We start from the raw sequence: 15,075 nt of genomic DNA on the forward strand, positions 1-15,075 counted from the left end.
AACATCAAGTGTAGTTTTGAAAGTCCCTAAAGACCTGCTGTCTTTTACTCTACTTGGTAGCTTATTCCATGTGTTTGTGGTTCTCTGTGTAAAGATAAACGTCCTAATGTTTGTGTGAAATTTACCCTTGATAGGTTTCCACCTGTGTCACTGTGTTCTTGTTAAACTCCTTTTAGCGTATGAGTCTTGAATTACTGTATTAATCCCCTTCAGTCCTGTCTCCTCTTAATCTTCATTGGCTTAAACTGAAAAGGAACAGCTCTTCTCTGGACTTTTTCTAGCGCTGATCTGTCCTTTTTGTAGCCTGGAGACCAAAACCGCACACAGTACTCCAAATGAGGCCTCACCAGTGCATTATAAAGGTTGAGCAGAACCTCCTTGGACTTGCACTGTACACATCAAGACGCCATATGACCTAACATTCTGTTTGCCTTCTTAATGCCATCTGAACACTGTCTGCCAGTTGATAGTGATGAGTCCGTTACTAACTCCTAAATGTTTCTCATAAGGTTTACTTTACTTCTTATGTGTAATACTTCACATTTACTGACATTACATTTCATCCGCCACAAATATGCCCAAGTATGTATGTAAGCTGTCCAAGTCCCCCTGTAATGATTCAGCAGAATCTGTTTGTCAATTTTGTCTGTTTATTTGTCTTATATTTTAAATTTGACTAATTCTCAGCTCATTTAACTTTTGCACACTGTTGCATACAGATCTGTGTTAGATGTACATCACTCACCAATCATATCTGATATACAGTATGTAAAACAGGCACAACATTCAACCAATCAGATGCCCTTCTCTTGTGAAGTTCATTGCAATGTAAATGTGTGCACTGACTTCAAGGGAAAATACTTTAGAGGACCACCACATTTATTTAAAGTGAACGTACAGCTCTCAGACAGAGAATGAAGAACGACCAGCCAGACATCACCAAGACCATTTTAAAACTCTGCTTTGGTAAATTACAGCACAGCTGTTAGTGACTTTGTCTGTAACATGGTTGACTAGGTTTGATTTTGTCTTTGTGGTTGGCATTACATCCCTGGAGGTGTCTGTTTCCATCTTTTGTTGTCACTGTTAGGCTGGCATGGGTAGCACATTCTGTATGGTGAACTAACAATATAAGCTACACTACCCTTACTTCTATGGAGTCTTCATATGTGCAAGCAGTGTTGATTTGGTTAAAAGGTATGGGTGTGTGTTGTAATGCCAGAAGACAATTTGAGAATATGAAAAAAAGGAATTGCACGTAAGCCACCACCTTTGACACCCACATCTGTTCACAATACCTCTGGTTCTACACCTCCATTTCAGATTTCTCAATTCAGGCTCTGTGTACAGTATATGGTACTAGCTATAGTGACCACACAAGTGTAACATCAAAAAGACAATGTCAACATTTGTCAACTAACAAGGCAATCTTTACTAATACCTAATTTAAATTAGCATATTATTCAGAGGGTGGCACGGTGACACAGTGGTAGTGCTGCTGCGTTGCAGTTAGGAGACCCGTGTTTGCTTCCCGGGTCCTCCCTGCGTGGAGTTTGCATGTTCTCCGCGTGTCTACGAGGGTTTCCTCTGGGTACTCCGGTTTCCTCCCACAGTCCAAAGACATTTAGGTTAGGTAGATTGGCAATTCTAAATTGACCCTAGTGTGTGCTTGGTGTGTGTGTGTGTGTGTGTCCTGCAGTGGACTGGCACCCTGCCCTGGGTTTGTTTCCTGCATTGTGCCCTGTGTAGGCTGGGATTGGCTCCAGCAGACCCCCGTGACCATGTGTTAGGATATAGCGGGTTGGATAACGGATGGATGGATATTATTCAGAAATTAGAATCTCCATTGAGGTGAAAATCTACAGTTGTAATAGGTTACCAAACTATGCAAAAAAGGTTAACAGGTAAATAGGTTACAAAATTGTGTTACAAAACAGTTTTAGGACACAGCTGATAATGGTCTTACTTAAGAGCTATTTTTATTCAAAATAATTTATTGCTTCAATATTCACTCAACTCACTGATATCTTTAATTTTATCTCGGTCAGTCAGATTAGATTCAACTGAACTGAGATATTGCTGAATAACTGAGTCCAGGAACACTGCAAAGCACAGTAGGGGGGGTCTGGAGGGGATTAGGATTCATGGACATTGCTGCAGGTCTCCGTATTATTACAGGAAACAGCAGCTGTGTTGTCTGATAACGTTATAAAAGTGATTCTTTCAACATTCATTTGAAAATTGTTTAAAACCAGGGTGCTGTATTGGCATCAAAGCCTAAAATCAGAGCTGTTGCATCATAAAAAGAACTTTAATACATATCTACCATCAAGAAACAATAAAAGTTAATAATGCCATCTTCTGCCACTCTCTTTCTACCATATCTTGAACAGCAACGCAGAATATGCTAAAAAATTGCATTTCATTTTGTTTTATCATGGCCTAACTCTGTCACACTTAGTAACAATATACAGTTGTACAATAGGGTTAGCTTTTTCAAAAATGTAACATTTTGCTTTGATGAAAAATGTAGTGTCATCAGTTCATTTCAGAGTTATTGTCACATGTGCAGTGAAATTCCTATCTGCATGTTTGACTAACATGGAGCAGGCCGACACTGTCAGTGTCCTGTGGCCTGAATCTCAATCAGTATGTTATGTATGATATCCATCCTCCCTCTAAATGCTCTTATAACATCTCATAATAAGTGCTGAATGAAACAACAGAGTTTCCTTTCATATACAAATTCACATGTAATTTCATAAACGCGAAACTCGTCAAAAACAGTATTTTGGAGTTGTAAAGTCTTGTGGGGTTGAAAGAAAGGAACTCGGATTCTTAAGAGTTTGTCAACACCCTACCCATTTCTGGACTTGTATATAATTATAATAATAATAAGAAGAAGAAGAAGAATTCCACTGATGTGTACCATCCACCTGGTGAGAAAGACAGCCCATTAGAAACTGGGGATCATTAGGAGGCCAGAAAGCCTGGGCAATTTACCCTGGACATCAGGAAACACCCTACTTTATGAAGGATAACTTGGGATCTTTTACGACCACAGGGAGTCAGAACCTCAATTTTACTTCTCATCTAAAGGACAGTGCCATTTTAACAGTACAGTGTTTCCATCATTGCACTGGGATCCACATTCAGACCACAGGGAAAGTGCCCCCTGCTGGCCTCACCAACACCTCTTCCAGCAGCAACCCAAGCTTTTCCTAGGTGGTCTCCCATCCAAGTACTGGCTGGGCCTGAATGTGCTTAGTTTCAGGTGGATGACCTGTTCTGAAGTGCATGTGGTAGGAGTCAAAACTGGGTCTAAAGAAAAAATACCCAGGGGAAACTCTCTTTTGGAAATTCAACAAAGCTAAGTACAACCCATGATGAGGCAATCTGATACAAGCTTTGACAAAAGCTGTAATCAAGCAAGATAATGAAATTGTTATCAAAATTATCTGAGAAGAAACCTCTATACCTGTCATCTTAGAGGAGTATAAAACTTTGTAACAGTCAATGCACTCCTGGTGCATGATGGGAATTGTAGTCCCCACAATGGCACTTTTTTTGCATTGTCCCCCTCCTTTATAACCCCTTACCCTAATACGTCATATAGCCTATATTTAAAGGTGGACCAACAGAAACAAACATATAAAATATGTAATGTAAATATAAATTAGTTCAGCTTTTTTGTATGATTAGCAAACCAATAAGAAAGACAAACAGCTAACAATTTTATTCATATAGATACCATATTTACACGTGTACCACGCGCACATTTTTCCCCGAAAATTAGCATTGAAAATCAGGTGCGCGTCATACACGAGGAAATGTAATTCTGTAATGTTTACTTCTGCTTGGGCTCGCTTGCTCATTCTCTCTCTTGCTCGAGCACTCATACGCTCTCTCTTGCTTGCTCGCGCACTCTAAAAGTTTCCTATACAAACACAACGTGCGTCGTACACCGGGCAAAACGATTTCGCGATTTTCTTTGTAAAAATTAGGGTGTGCGTCTTACACGAGGGTGCGCGGTACATGAGTAAATACGGTAAGTATATACTGAAATATATTTTAACATATGTTAATATTCTGGCTGCTTAAAATAAGCAGGTGATAACTATAGCCTTCAAAAGAATGTGACAGTTGTAAACACAGCAGACACTAAGTGACGTGATCAAAGAGAAAGTGCAGTTTATCAACAAAAAATAATCCAGACAAAAATCACTCATAATTGATAAAAAAACATTAAACACAATCAATAAAACCAAAAAAGGAATCAAATATGCAGCCAGCGGATAACTGAATTTGGTGTGTGGGGTCCGACCTGACTTGGTAATTTGCAGCCCGGAAGGTCAGTTGAGTGCTGCTGGCCGGCACTTTCTGTCAATGAAAGCCATAAATAAACTAAACTCATTTTTTCTTTTTCCCTCTTTACAGTTATAGTAAAAATATCACACTGGTGACCTTAATATTTGTTTTTAATTACACCCTAGTTTAAAATATTGTGTGTCAAATCAGCTTTGAATAAAATAGGATTTTACAATAAAAATGTAGAGAAGTTAACAAATTTTTAAGCAGCACTATATATATAAAACACCAGACAACTATAATGAACTTTGCCATGGATTTAATGACCATTACTAGTTGCTCAATCAGTATAAAAAACACATACATTACGTTACTTACCAGCATTTTTTGTAATTGATCCACAGACTGATTTTCAACACTTTTACCATTGATTTCTGCAATCTCATCTCCTACATGCAGTGAACCTAAAATACACAGATGTGAACTTTACAGTACATCTCATTCAAACAGCTAAACAACAGCCTGTAGCCTTAAATTCTAAATTGACACATAATGCACAAAATATTACTTCATGAATCGCTTAAACACTTATTTCACCAATAGTGAACTTTACTAAAATGTTATGAATACCTTGTCTATGAATCATTCCTCCATGTAGAATTCTTGCAACAGTACATCGCTGTTTCTCATTCAGCTTGAGTGTAACCCCCTACAAGACAAGGTGCATTGAACTTTACTTTCAAAGTCTCCTTATCATTGTCATATTGTTCAACAATCTCACCAGTTCCTTGGTGTTAACTGCTTAAGAAGCTTACCATCAGCTAAACGTGTTAGCTGTCAATAGACATATTCAAGCCACACTAAGAAATTAGTTTGCAGCAAAAATAGGTCACTAATTAAGAAAAGGGTTAGAATGAATACCTGCAGCTACTATGGCCCTCCAGCACCAGAGCTAGGGACCCCTACTTTATTGTGAAGACCTTAATAAAATGTCTAAAATCCCATACACTTACCACTCTGTGATCAGGTGATTTAACACTTCCTCTCCCCTTCCCCTCTACATCTGTAACCTCAGGCAATTAGACAGAGTAAAGGAACAGGCAGGAGTTAAATTACAAATTTAATTGTGTATTATTGATAAAAATGCCCAAAAATATGAAAGAAGCAAAGTGCAATGTGAGTGTTGGAAAACCATGACCATTACAATCTAAATAGCAGTGCATCTTGTGTTCATAGATGGTCCTCCGATTATCTTAAGTCTAGCGTGCTTTGTTACCACCTGGCCTTTGAATGAAATACTGACGCAGGCCACATGACTGTCACAATATGGCTGCTAAGTTATAGTTGTCTTCTTCATGGTCTTATCTTCATGACCAGATAGTGAGAGTGGGAGATCAACTTTATACCACTCTTATCACAAATCACAAGCCAATGGAGTGTTGTGTTACAGAAACCCCTTTGATTCAAAACCACAAACAGTCAAACTTCAGACCAATAGAATTAATTTACCTTTCCCTTCCTGGCAGAGTGGTGGCTCTGAGGCTAGGGATCTTCCCTGGCAATCAGAAGGTTGCCTGTTTGAAGCCAGTGAATGCCAGAACTGATTCCATTCCGTTTGACCTTTGAGCAAGGCCCTTAAACTGCAAATGACTTTAGCCTGCATCCAGTCCTACAAGCAGGTCCTCCAACTTGCAGGCAAAACTCAGGAGTTGGTGGCAGGATTGGCACTCCAGCCACTGTAAAGATAACCTCACATTATTCCACTCCATTTGAACCTAGTGTGGTGCTGAGGTGTCACCCGTTGCACGGCTGAACTTGGGTCCTAATCTGGGATCTTGAGGTGGTTTGTTGTGTGGTGGGTGCGGCAATGTGCTGTTTTAGTGTACACTCCCATCCTCTCTCTGTCTCCCTCAATTCCTGGGCCATTTCCCAATGAAGGCGCTGAAGCACACCTCATCTCCTAGTTGCTTTGTTTAAGCAGTTTATGGCCTTCCTGTGGGAGATTGCTTGTGGGTTCATTTAAGTCCAAACACAGTCGCCCTCGTCAAACCCAAGTTTGATACATGCTCTATCCTCCCCTGTCGTACATTTCACATCCTCTGTCAACCATAAAGACTTAGTGGAAGGTTGGCGGGTTGGTTGTGTAAATATCAAAGTACCATTTTTCTAATCAATAATATAAAACATGGCCTCTGAAATACAAATATAATGTTTGGTTTGTCTTGCTTACAAATAAAGACACACAAAAATATTCATCAACTTACAGTTAGGTCCATAAATATTTAGACAGAGACAACCTTTTCCTAATTTTGGTTCTGTACATTACCACAATGAATTTTAAATGAAACAATGCAGTTGAAGTGCAGACTTTCAGCTTTAATGGGTTGAACAAAAAGATTGCATAAAAATGTGAGGCAACTAAAGCATTTTTTAACACAATCCCTTTATTTCAGAGGCTCAAAAGTAATTGGAAAAATTAAATAACAGGAAATACAATGTTCATCTCTAATACTTGGTTGAAAACCCTTTGCTGGTAATGACAGCCTGAAGTCTTGAACTCATGGACATCACCAGATGCTGGGTTTTCTTCTTTTTAATGCTCTGCCAGGCCTTTACTGCAGCGGCTTTCAGTTGCTGTTTGTTTGTGGGCCTTTCTGTCCGAAGTTTAGTCTTCAACAAGTGAAATGCATGCTCAATTTGGTTAAAATCAGGTGACTGACTTGGCCATTCAAGAATTTTCCCACTTCTTTGCTTTAATAAACTCCTGGGTTGCTTTGGCTGTATGTTTTGAGTCATTGTCCATCTGTATCATGAAACGCTGCCCAATCAATTTGACTGCATTTAGCTGGATTTGAGCAGACAGTATGTCTCTGAACACCTCAGAATTCATTCATTTGTTTCTGTCCTGTGTCACATCATCAATAAACACTAGTGTCCCAGTGCCATTGGCAGCTATGCACGCCCAAGCCATCACACTGCCTCTACCGTGTTTTATAGATGATGTGGTATGCTTTGGATAATGAGCTGTCCCACGCCTTCTCCATACTTTTTTCTCGCCATCATTCTGGTAGAGGTTGATCTTGGTTTCACCTGTCCAAAGAATGTTTTTCCAGAACTGTGCTGGCTTTTTTAGATGTTCTTTAGCAAAGTCCAATCTAGCCTTTCTATTCTTGAGGCTTATGAGTGGCTTGCACCTTGCAGTGCACCCTCTGTATTTACTTTCATATGCAGTCTTCTCTTTATGGTAGACTTGGACATCGATACGCCTACCCCCCGGAGAGTGTTGTTCACTTGGTTGGCTGTTGTGAAGGGGTTTCTCTTCACCATGGAAATGATTCTGCGATCATCCACCACTGTTGTCTTCCGTGGACGTCCAGGTCTTTTCGCGTTGCTGAGTTCACCAGTGCTTGCTTTCTTTCTCAGGATGTACCAAACTGTAGATTTTGCCACTCGTAATATTGTAGCAATTTCTCGGATGGGTTTTTTCTGTTTTCGCAGCTTAAGGATGGCTTCTTTCACCTGCATGGAGAGCTCCTTTGACCGCATGTTGTCTGTTCACAGCAAAATCTTCCACATGCAAGCACCACACCTCAAATCAACTCCAGGCCTTTTATCTGCTTAATTGATAATGACAACGCCCATGAAATAGCCTTTGAGTCAATTGTCCAATTACTTTTGAGCTCCTGAAATGAAGGGATTGTGTTAAAAAATGCTTTAGTTGCCTCACATTTTTATGCAATCTTTTTGTTCACCCCATTGAATTAAAGCTGAAAGTCTGCACTTCAACTGCATCCGAGTTGTTTCATTTAAAATTCATTGTGGTAATGTACAGAACCAAAATTAGAAAAAAGTTGTCTCTGTCCAGATATTTATGGACCTAACTGTAAAAGCTAGACATACTGTCCACTGCACTGGGAATTTTTGGGTCCCTGCTCATATTTTCAACTGTTATCTCCTAACAATGACCAATTTCTTTTTATTCAAGTACTTTTCGCCACAAGGTCCGAGAAAAGGTCAATAAACATATGGCATGACTTGTTCTGTCGTCAGCCTTTACATTAAACAAAGCTAAACTTTCAATAAGGGTGTGTAGACTTTTGATATCCACATACTTCATGGTGAAGTGCATTTTAACAAAAATGTCATGTGCTGAATCACAATGGCCTCATCTATTGTAAAAATTACCATGGGCTCTGTAGGAGACTTCTCAAACTGCACCAGACGCATCTTTATCAACTCCTTATTGTCTGAATGCGCTGTGTCGTGCGATTCGCCGGACTTGTAGCTCCCATTTGTGTAAACATCTTCTGACACATATTCCTTTACTTCTGAGACAACCTAGAAAGACAGAAAAGATTTAAACTAACATTAAAAAAGGAAAAATACTGAGGAAAAATAAGAAGCTGCAAGCAATAACAATTCAGGAAAATGAAGAAAATATTGAAAAAGTCAAGAACATTTATAAAGGTAACAATCACAATAACAAGTTATAAATGGAGTTTGCACATTCTTCTCATGTCTGCACGGGTTTTTTCATTTCAATTCCATTCAGTTTAGTTTCGTATAGCGCTGCTCTTCATATAGTGCAGATGTAGGATAATTTCTTAGGCAAAGTGCAAGAATACATTTTACAAATTACTAAATACAGCATGGCACCTTTGCATTTTTCATTTGCTGTAATCTTTCAGAAATGCACCTTTCAGACTTACTTAAGTTATATACCGTAATTTCACTTAAACAAAAAACAAAAACGGCACACTTTGCCCAGGCTTCTAGGAATAAGTCATAAACCATAATTTCATTAGCACAGAGAAGTCCATTAGCAGCTGTGACAGGTTAAAAATTAAACCAATATTTTAAAGACATTCACGTCTGCAATATTCAACAAAGCAAAGCTGATCCCCTGGAAGTTCATCTGCTCAAAGGCGGGAGAAGGATGGAGAGACGGCCTGCTGTAAACATTCATTGTTGGTCTTTGCTTTGTCTCAATCTGCTTTCTAACATTAAATGCACAAATAATTTTGAAATCACATCCTCGGGATCAAAACCAAAAATCGTGTATAATTACAAATAAAGCCAAAGTGTTTTAAGTAAGAGACCGATTTAAACTATCATCTATCCATCGCAGTGGAGACTCATATCCTGTCACGGTCATGTGACACAAGTCCAGTTACGTTAGCTCACTTACTATCAAATATTTTAATATTCAATAGCTTAACAAAATGTCAAATTGAGATAAGATGTACTGTTTGTGATTTTTGAGAGTTTTAGTTTCTTGTTTTTTTTATTTCTTTTTATCCATTTCAGCCAGTTCTCCCTTAGTGCAGCCTGCTGCTAACAATGGGCACAAAGCAAGTAAGAACCCAGAATGGGGAACTAGTCCGTCACAGTGCAAACTGACACACACTGCCACACTCACACTCACATGGGGACAACTCAGTGCCACAGATTAACTTAAATGACAAACGCTGGGAGAATTCCATCCATATAAGGAGTAGCCTGACATTTCAATTATGGAGCTCCAAGGCATTGTTGTCTAACTTGTGTTGCACAAAACAGTCATCTTCTAAGCTGCTGAATCCAGACCAGAGTCATGGGGGGACTGGAGCCTATCCCGGTTAGCATAGCAGAAACAAACCCTGAATGAGGCACCAGTCCGTGACAGGGCGAACATACACAACCACACACCAAGGCCAATGTAGCATCGCCAAATCATCTAAAATGCATGTCTTTGGGCACTGAGAGGAAACCCACACAGACATGGGAGAATATGCAAACTCCACGCAGGAAGGAGCCGGGTTAACCTGGGCCTCCTTAATCCAAGGCAGCAGTGCCATCGCTGTGCCACCATGCCACTTTGCACATAATAGTGCACATTTTAAAGTGTGAAATTAGGAATAGGGCCCTGAGCTCTTTAGATGTTTAAATTTAAAGGATAAGTTTGGTACCCATTAGCTCCATTACAAAATGCAAGGGCAGGCTAGTTTTTTTTTTAATTTATAAAACACAATTCACTTTTGATTACAATATCATGAGGCAAATTAATATACGAGGGTGAGTCAAAAATTATCCGTACTCCAGCTGTTGAATAAGACAAATGCATCATTTTTCGACATAATCTCCTTGCTTTTCAATACACTTTTTCTATCTATCAACAAGCTTTCGTATATATATTGCATTTCATTCCCTTTTTTAATCTAAATCCAAATTTTTACACTTCATTAGCGAAACCCTCGACTCAATCCATCCCATTTAACTTTTTAACACTAGAAGTGGATTTCAAAAATGTCAGCAATCTCCAGATAAATTAATACAAGGAATATTCAGCTGCAGTACCTAACAGATACGGTGCGTGAGCCATTGTGATATGAGCTCCTGTGCTTGAAGGAGGGCTGCAATTCAGTAACTGATGGATTATTTCATATTGAAAATGTCATTTGAATATACAGTATGCAGCTGTGTGTTTGAAATTTTTGGGACTGCATGGATGTACCTTTCCACGAGGTACAAGCTAAAAATATCCTGTGATCTTCTTTTTGTTTAAGGGCAATGGCTTCTTTGGTTTTTGCTCACAAAGGATTGCGGTGGCTCTTGAGGAGATGAACTGCAGGCAATTAGAGCAGAAGCAAACAAGAAATCCACAGCAGCTTGCCTATGACAAGCAATGTCACCTGAGGTTTGTTGCTACTCCTCTTTCTCTTTGATTACATCAGTTTGTGAAATCTAAATTCCATAAAAATCAGCCTCCAAGCGCTCCTGTCAGCTGGAAATGAAGAGACGGTACTGGCTTGAAGTTTGCAATGCCAGTGAAAATATGCACACGTTTTATTTTTAGCCATGACATCAAGCCATTAACAAGCTCACTAAATAAATCTGTTTATGGGGGGGGGGGATCAAAGCCCACCCTGGAAGCAATGGGCAAAAGCCAGAAACTAGCCCTGGATAAGCCCTGGTAAATGCTATGTCAACAGTATGACCTCGGAACTTTTATGGTTTGATGCACATTCTCTGTTTTGATTACAAATACAGATATTGCTGCATCGATAATTCATATTTTTCACTGTTTTCTGCAGAGCCATTGTTGAGTGTAAATATTTAGCATCCCATTATCCACTGATCTCATGCCAATAAGATTTTATGACACTGCACTGAATAGGCCACTGCATCATTTTAAGGTAGCTGACCATCTGTAGGTCCCTGTCAAGGTGTCATGTATCGATCAAGCAGATCGATGCTCCTGCAGGTCACAGCTGTCCTTTTGTGAGCCGTCCCCTGTGAACACAAACATAATCTGTGTCCACACCCCATTAGCCTGAACTCATTACCTACCACTACACTTCAAACTGACCAGCTGCTGCATTAAAATTATTGACTCTGCTCTCAGGCCAGTGTCTCTTCTCCGTGGCTGGATACAACTGGACTTGATTCACTTGTTTCCATCACTCTAATATATTTTATTCATGCCCAGTACAGAGTGTGCCAAGTGCACAGAGGTTCAGAAATGAGATTTATTCCGTTAATGCAATTGGTCCACCAGTGATTTAAAGCACTGTACACTTAGCTTTTAACATTATTAATAAAAAGAAACAAAAAGCCACAGTGGGGGAGTGTGAGGGAAGGTTCTAATGTAAATTCATGATTTTGCCACATGCTGTCTAAAACTTGCAACCTCAGAATCTTTTGGATTTTCGCCATGCAAGCAGTGCAGGCAGAGTGCAAGTGACAACATCTTGAGGTGATAGCACAGAATAAATGCTTTCAGCCTCGATCTGGCAGCATATCCTTAATAACCAGCAGCCATAAACTGAGGCTGTTGTGAATTCCAAGCTAACCAGTTTCAGCTGCTTCTGGATAAGCCCTTTTTTACAGCCTTGATGTGATACAGTCTGCTGAACTGGCAGGAGCAGAGATGGTGGAGGGGGAGGAGAATGAGGTAGAAGTGTATTTAACCCTTGTACAGATAAATGGAACATACTGTATCATGGCTTGTGATAAATATGCTACATTTCAGGTAAGGGCTAGCCCACTGCTGATGGGCAGGCTGCACTGAAACAATTATAATCTAGAAAATAAAAGCTGGATGTGCACTTGCACTATTCCATGGTCCTTCTGAACTGTGCAGACAGCATTGTGTTTAAATCAGTAGATCCCAACCATTTTTTGGCCATGCCCCACCTACTCTCTGTAACATATACCTTATTCTTATTATTACCTATTCAAAAAGTGAACTCCTACTCACGTGGAGGAAGCCCATAATGTCGTTAATTTGATCTAAACAAGCTTCCAAAGAACATGGAAACAAAAGAGGAAAAGAATAGTTGAAGTACTGACAAATAAATCACTAAGAAATTGTTAAAAAAAATAATATAATATAAAGTAATATGAAAATACAGCAAATACAGTTTTGAAAATATATGAGACGTGATATTCATAAATATAAAATAACTTCAATGATAGCTTTTTCTGTAATATTTTGATCATTTTATATTTTTGTTATATTGCAAACATTTTAGCAACACGGTGGCGCAGTGGGTATCGCTGCTGCCTCGCAGTTAGGAGACCCAGATTCACTTCCTGGGTCCTCCCTGCGTGGAGTTTGCATGTTCTCCCCGTGTCTGCGTGGGTTTTCTCCCACAGTCCAAAGACATGAAGGTTAGGTGCATTGGCGATCCTGAATTGTGCCTGGTGTTGTGGGTGTGTGTGCCCTGTGGTGGGCTGGTGCCCTGCCTGGTGTTTGTTTCCTGCCTTGTGCCCTGTGTTGGCTGAGTTTGGCTCCAGCAAACCCCCGTGACCCTGTGTTAGGATATAGCAGGTTGGATGATGGATGCAAAATTTTATAATCATTGTTACAATTCATTTTATTTTAATGGTAAAAATGATTTCTAAGTAGAAAAACCCAAGCCAGTTGTAAAATCATATATTAAACAGTTCTTCACCATCCCTTCTATGTTTACATAAATATATAAATGTCTCTGTAAACAATAAAAATAAAAATTATTTGTTTAATTTTTTTCTTTCATTTTTAACAGTGAATTTTTGTTTTTTCATTTTATAAATTATTTAACGTACCCAAATTCCAATTCCTCCAAGTGCTCCTGTCAGCTGGAAATGAAAAGACGGTACTGGCTTGAATTTTGCAATGCCAGTGAAATATGCACACATTTTATTTATTTATTTTTTTTTCTATCAATTTAGAATCGCCAATGCACCTAACCTGCATGTCTTTGGACTCTGGGAGGAAACCGGAGCACCAGAAGGAAACCCACACAGACATGGGGAGAACATGCAAACTCCATGCAGGGAGGACACAGGAAGCGAACCCGGGTCTTCTAACTGCAAGGCAGCAGTGCTACCCACTGCGCCACCAAGCCACCTTACTATTAACTAATAGCAGTGATATTCATATGTTTTGTTTCATTTTGCGTCTTTTTTAGTGAAACAATGCAAAAAAATTAAAATAATATGATCATGTAAAAAAAAAGGATTAAATTGCAGAGTGCAGTAAAGCCACACAATAAAGACACAAGTGTCACAGAGAAAGGATTAGAGTGACACGAAGTGAATGTGACATAGCAGTGTTGGATTTGAGCCTTGACCATATTATGGGGTAAGCCACCACTGATCAGGGTAATGTCATTTTTTAAACACTCACTTGCATGTATAATACCATAGATTAGATACGGAAACATCACACTTCCTCTATGATGTGCAGTGCAGAATCTGATTCCATCAATTCTGTTGATTTAATTCACTCCTCACTGATGAAGGCTTTGATCCGCCTCAGGCGTGAATCTCCATCGCAGAGATACACTGAAATGACTCTAATCAAGGAGTAGCAATAACAGACCTGGAAAAAATCCAGCTAATGTGAATCCTTGCCCAATTTTCTCATTTCTTTTCCAAGAAAGTGCTGACTCTTAAGACTGGAAGGAAGTTACACAAGGTAAAGTGGTCGACAGAGGATGGTTTAAAGTTCAAGCAGTTATGGATAACGACACTCTTTATCACAGCCAAAATAAAAAGCCTTGTGTTAGCTTATGCAGAATTTACTGAATAATGCAGACATTATAAAGAACTGTATATGGAGTTACACTTCTCAAATGTCCATCTATGCACCTCTTTTTTGGATAATGGAGACAAAGTCTACTCCACCATTACTGGCTGTAAGGCAGAAACCAACTCAAAGTGCACTACCACTGACAATATGTGTCTTATTCTATGTTAATAAATGTTGACTTATTTTATTTTCTTACTGTGTCTTTTATTTTTCTATTCTTCATTATGTAAAGCACTTTGAGCTACATTTTTTGTATGAAAATGTGCTATATAAATAAATGTTGTTGTTGTTGGAAACCAAAGTACCTGAGAAAGCCAAGCAAACACAGAGATAACATGTGAACTCTACACAGTGAGAGGACGAGAGCTAAATGAAGCAGCGAGGAAGCAGGGGTAACTAACCACTGTGCCATCTGCATCTAAAACAATTATGTGACACATTACAGTTGTGGACAAATTTGTTGGTACCCCTCCATGAAAAAAGAAGAACCCACAATTGTCTCTGAAATAACTTGAAACTGACAAAAGTAATCGGAACCCATCATTATTTATTCCATATTTAACACATTTCAGGCTTTTCTTAAAACCTCTTATTCAACAGAATATTTCAAATAATACCACAAATGAAAATGGCATGGGCAAAAATGAAGGGACCCTTAAACTAATATTTTGTTTCACCACCTTTAACAGCAATAACTGCTAATAAGCCGG

General features: G+C 39.1%; 1 protein-coding gene across 2 annotated transcripts in view; it reads right to left on the bottom strand.

The window, feature by feature from the left end:
- Window positions 1-15,075, bottom strand: part of mpp1 (membrane protein, palmitoylated 1) — a 121,239-nt gene that overhangs the window by 80,855 nt on the left and 25,309 nt on the right. For both annotated transcript variants that reach the window (XM_039766513.1, XM_039766512.1), the window contains exons 2-4: window positions 8,494-8,646; window positions 4,939-5,017; window positions 4,687-4,772 (exon numbers count right to left, since the gene is read on the bottom strand). In XM_039766513.1, coding sequence (XP_039622447.1) covers window positions 4,687-4,772; window positions 4,939-5,017; window positions 8,494-8,646 — 318 coding nt within the window. The remainder of the gene's footprint in view (window positions 1-4,686; window positions 4,773-4,938; window positions 5,018-8,493; window positions 8,647-15,075) is intronic.

This window comes from Polypterus senegalus, chromosome 10 (genome assembly GCF_016835505.1).
Source record: "Polypterus senegalus isolate Bchr_013 chromosome 10, ASM1683550v1, whole genome shotgun sequence".
Classification (NCBI taxonomy): Eukaryota; Metazoa; Chordata; class Cladistia; order Polypteriformes; family Polypteridae; genus Polypterus; species Polypterus senegalus.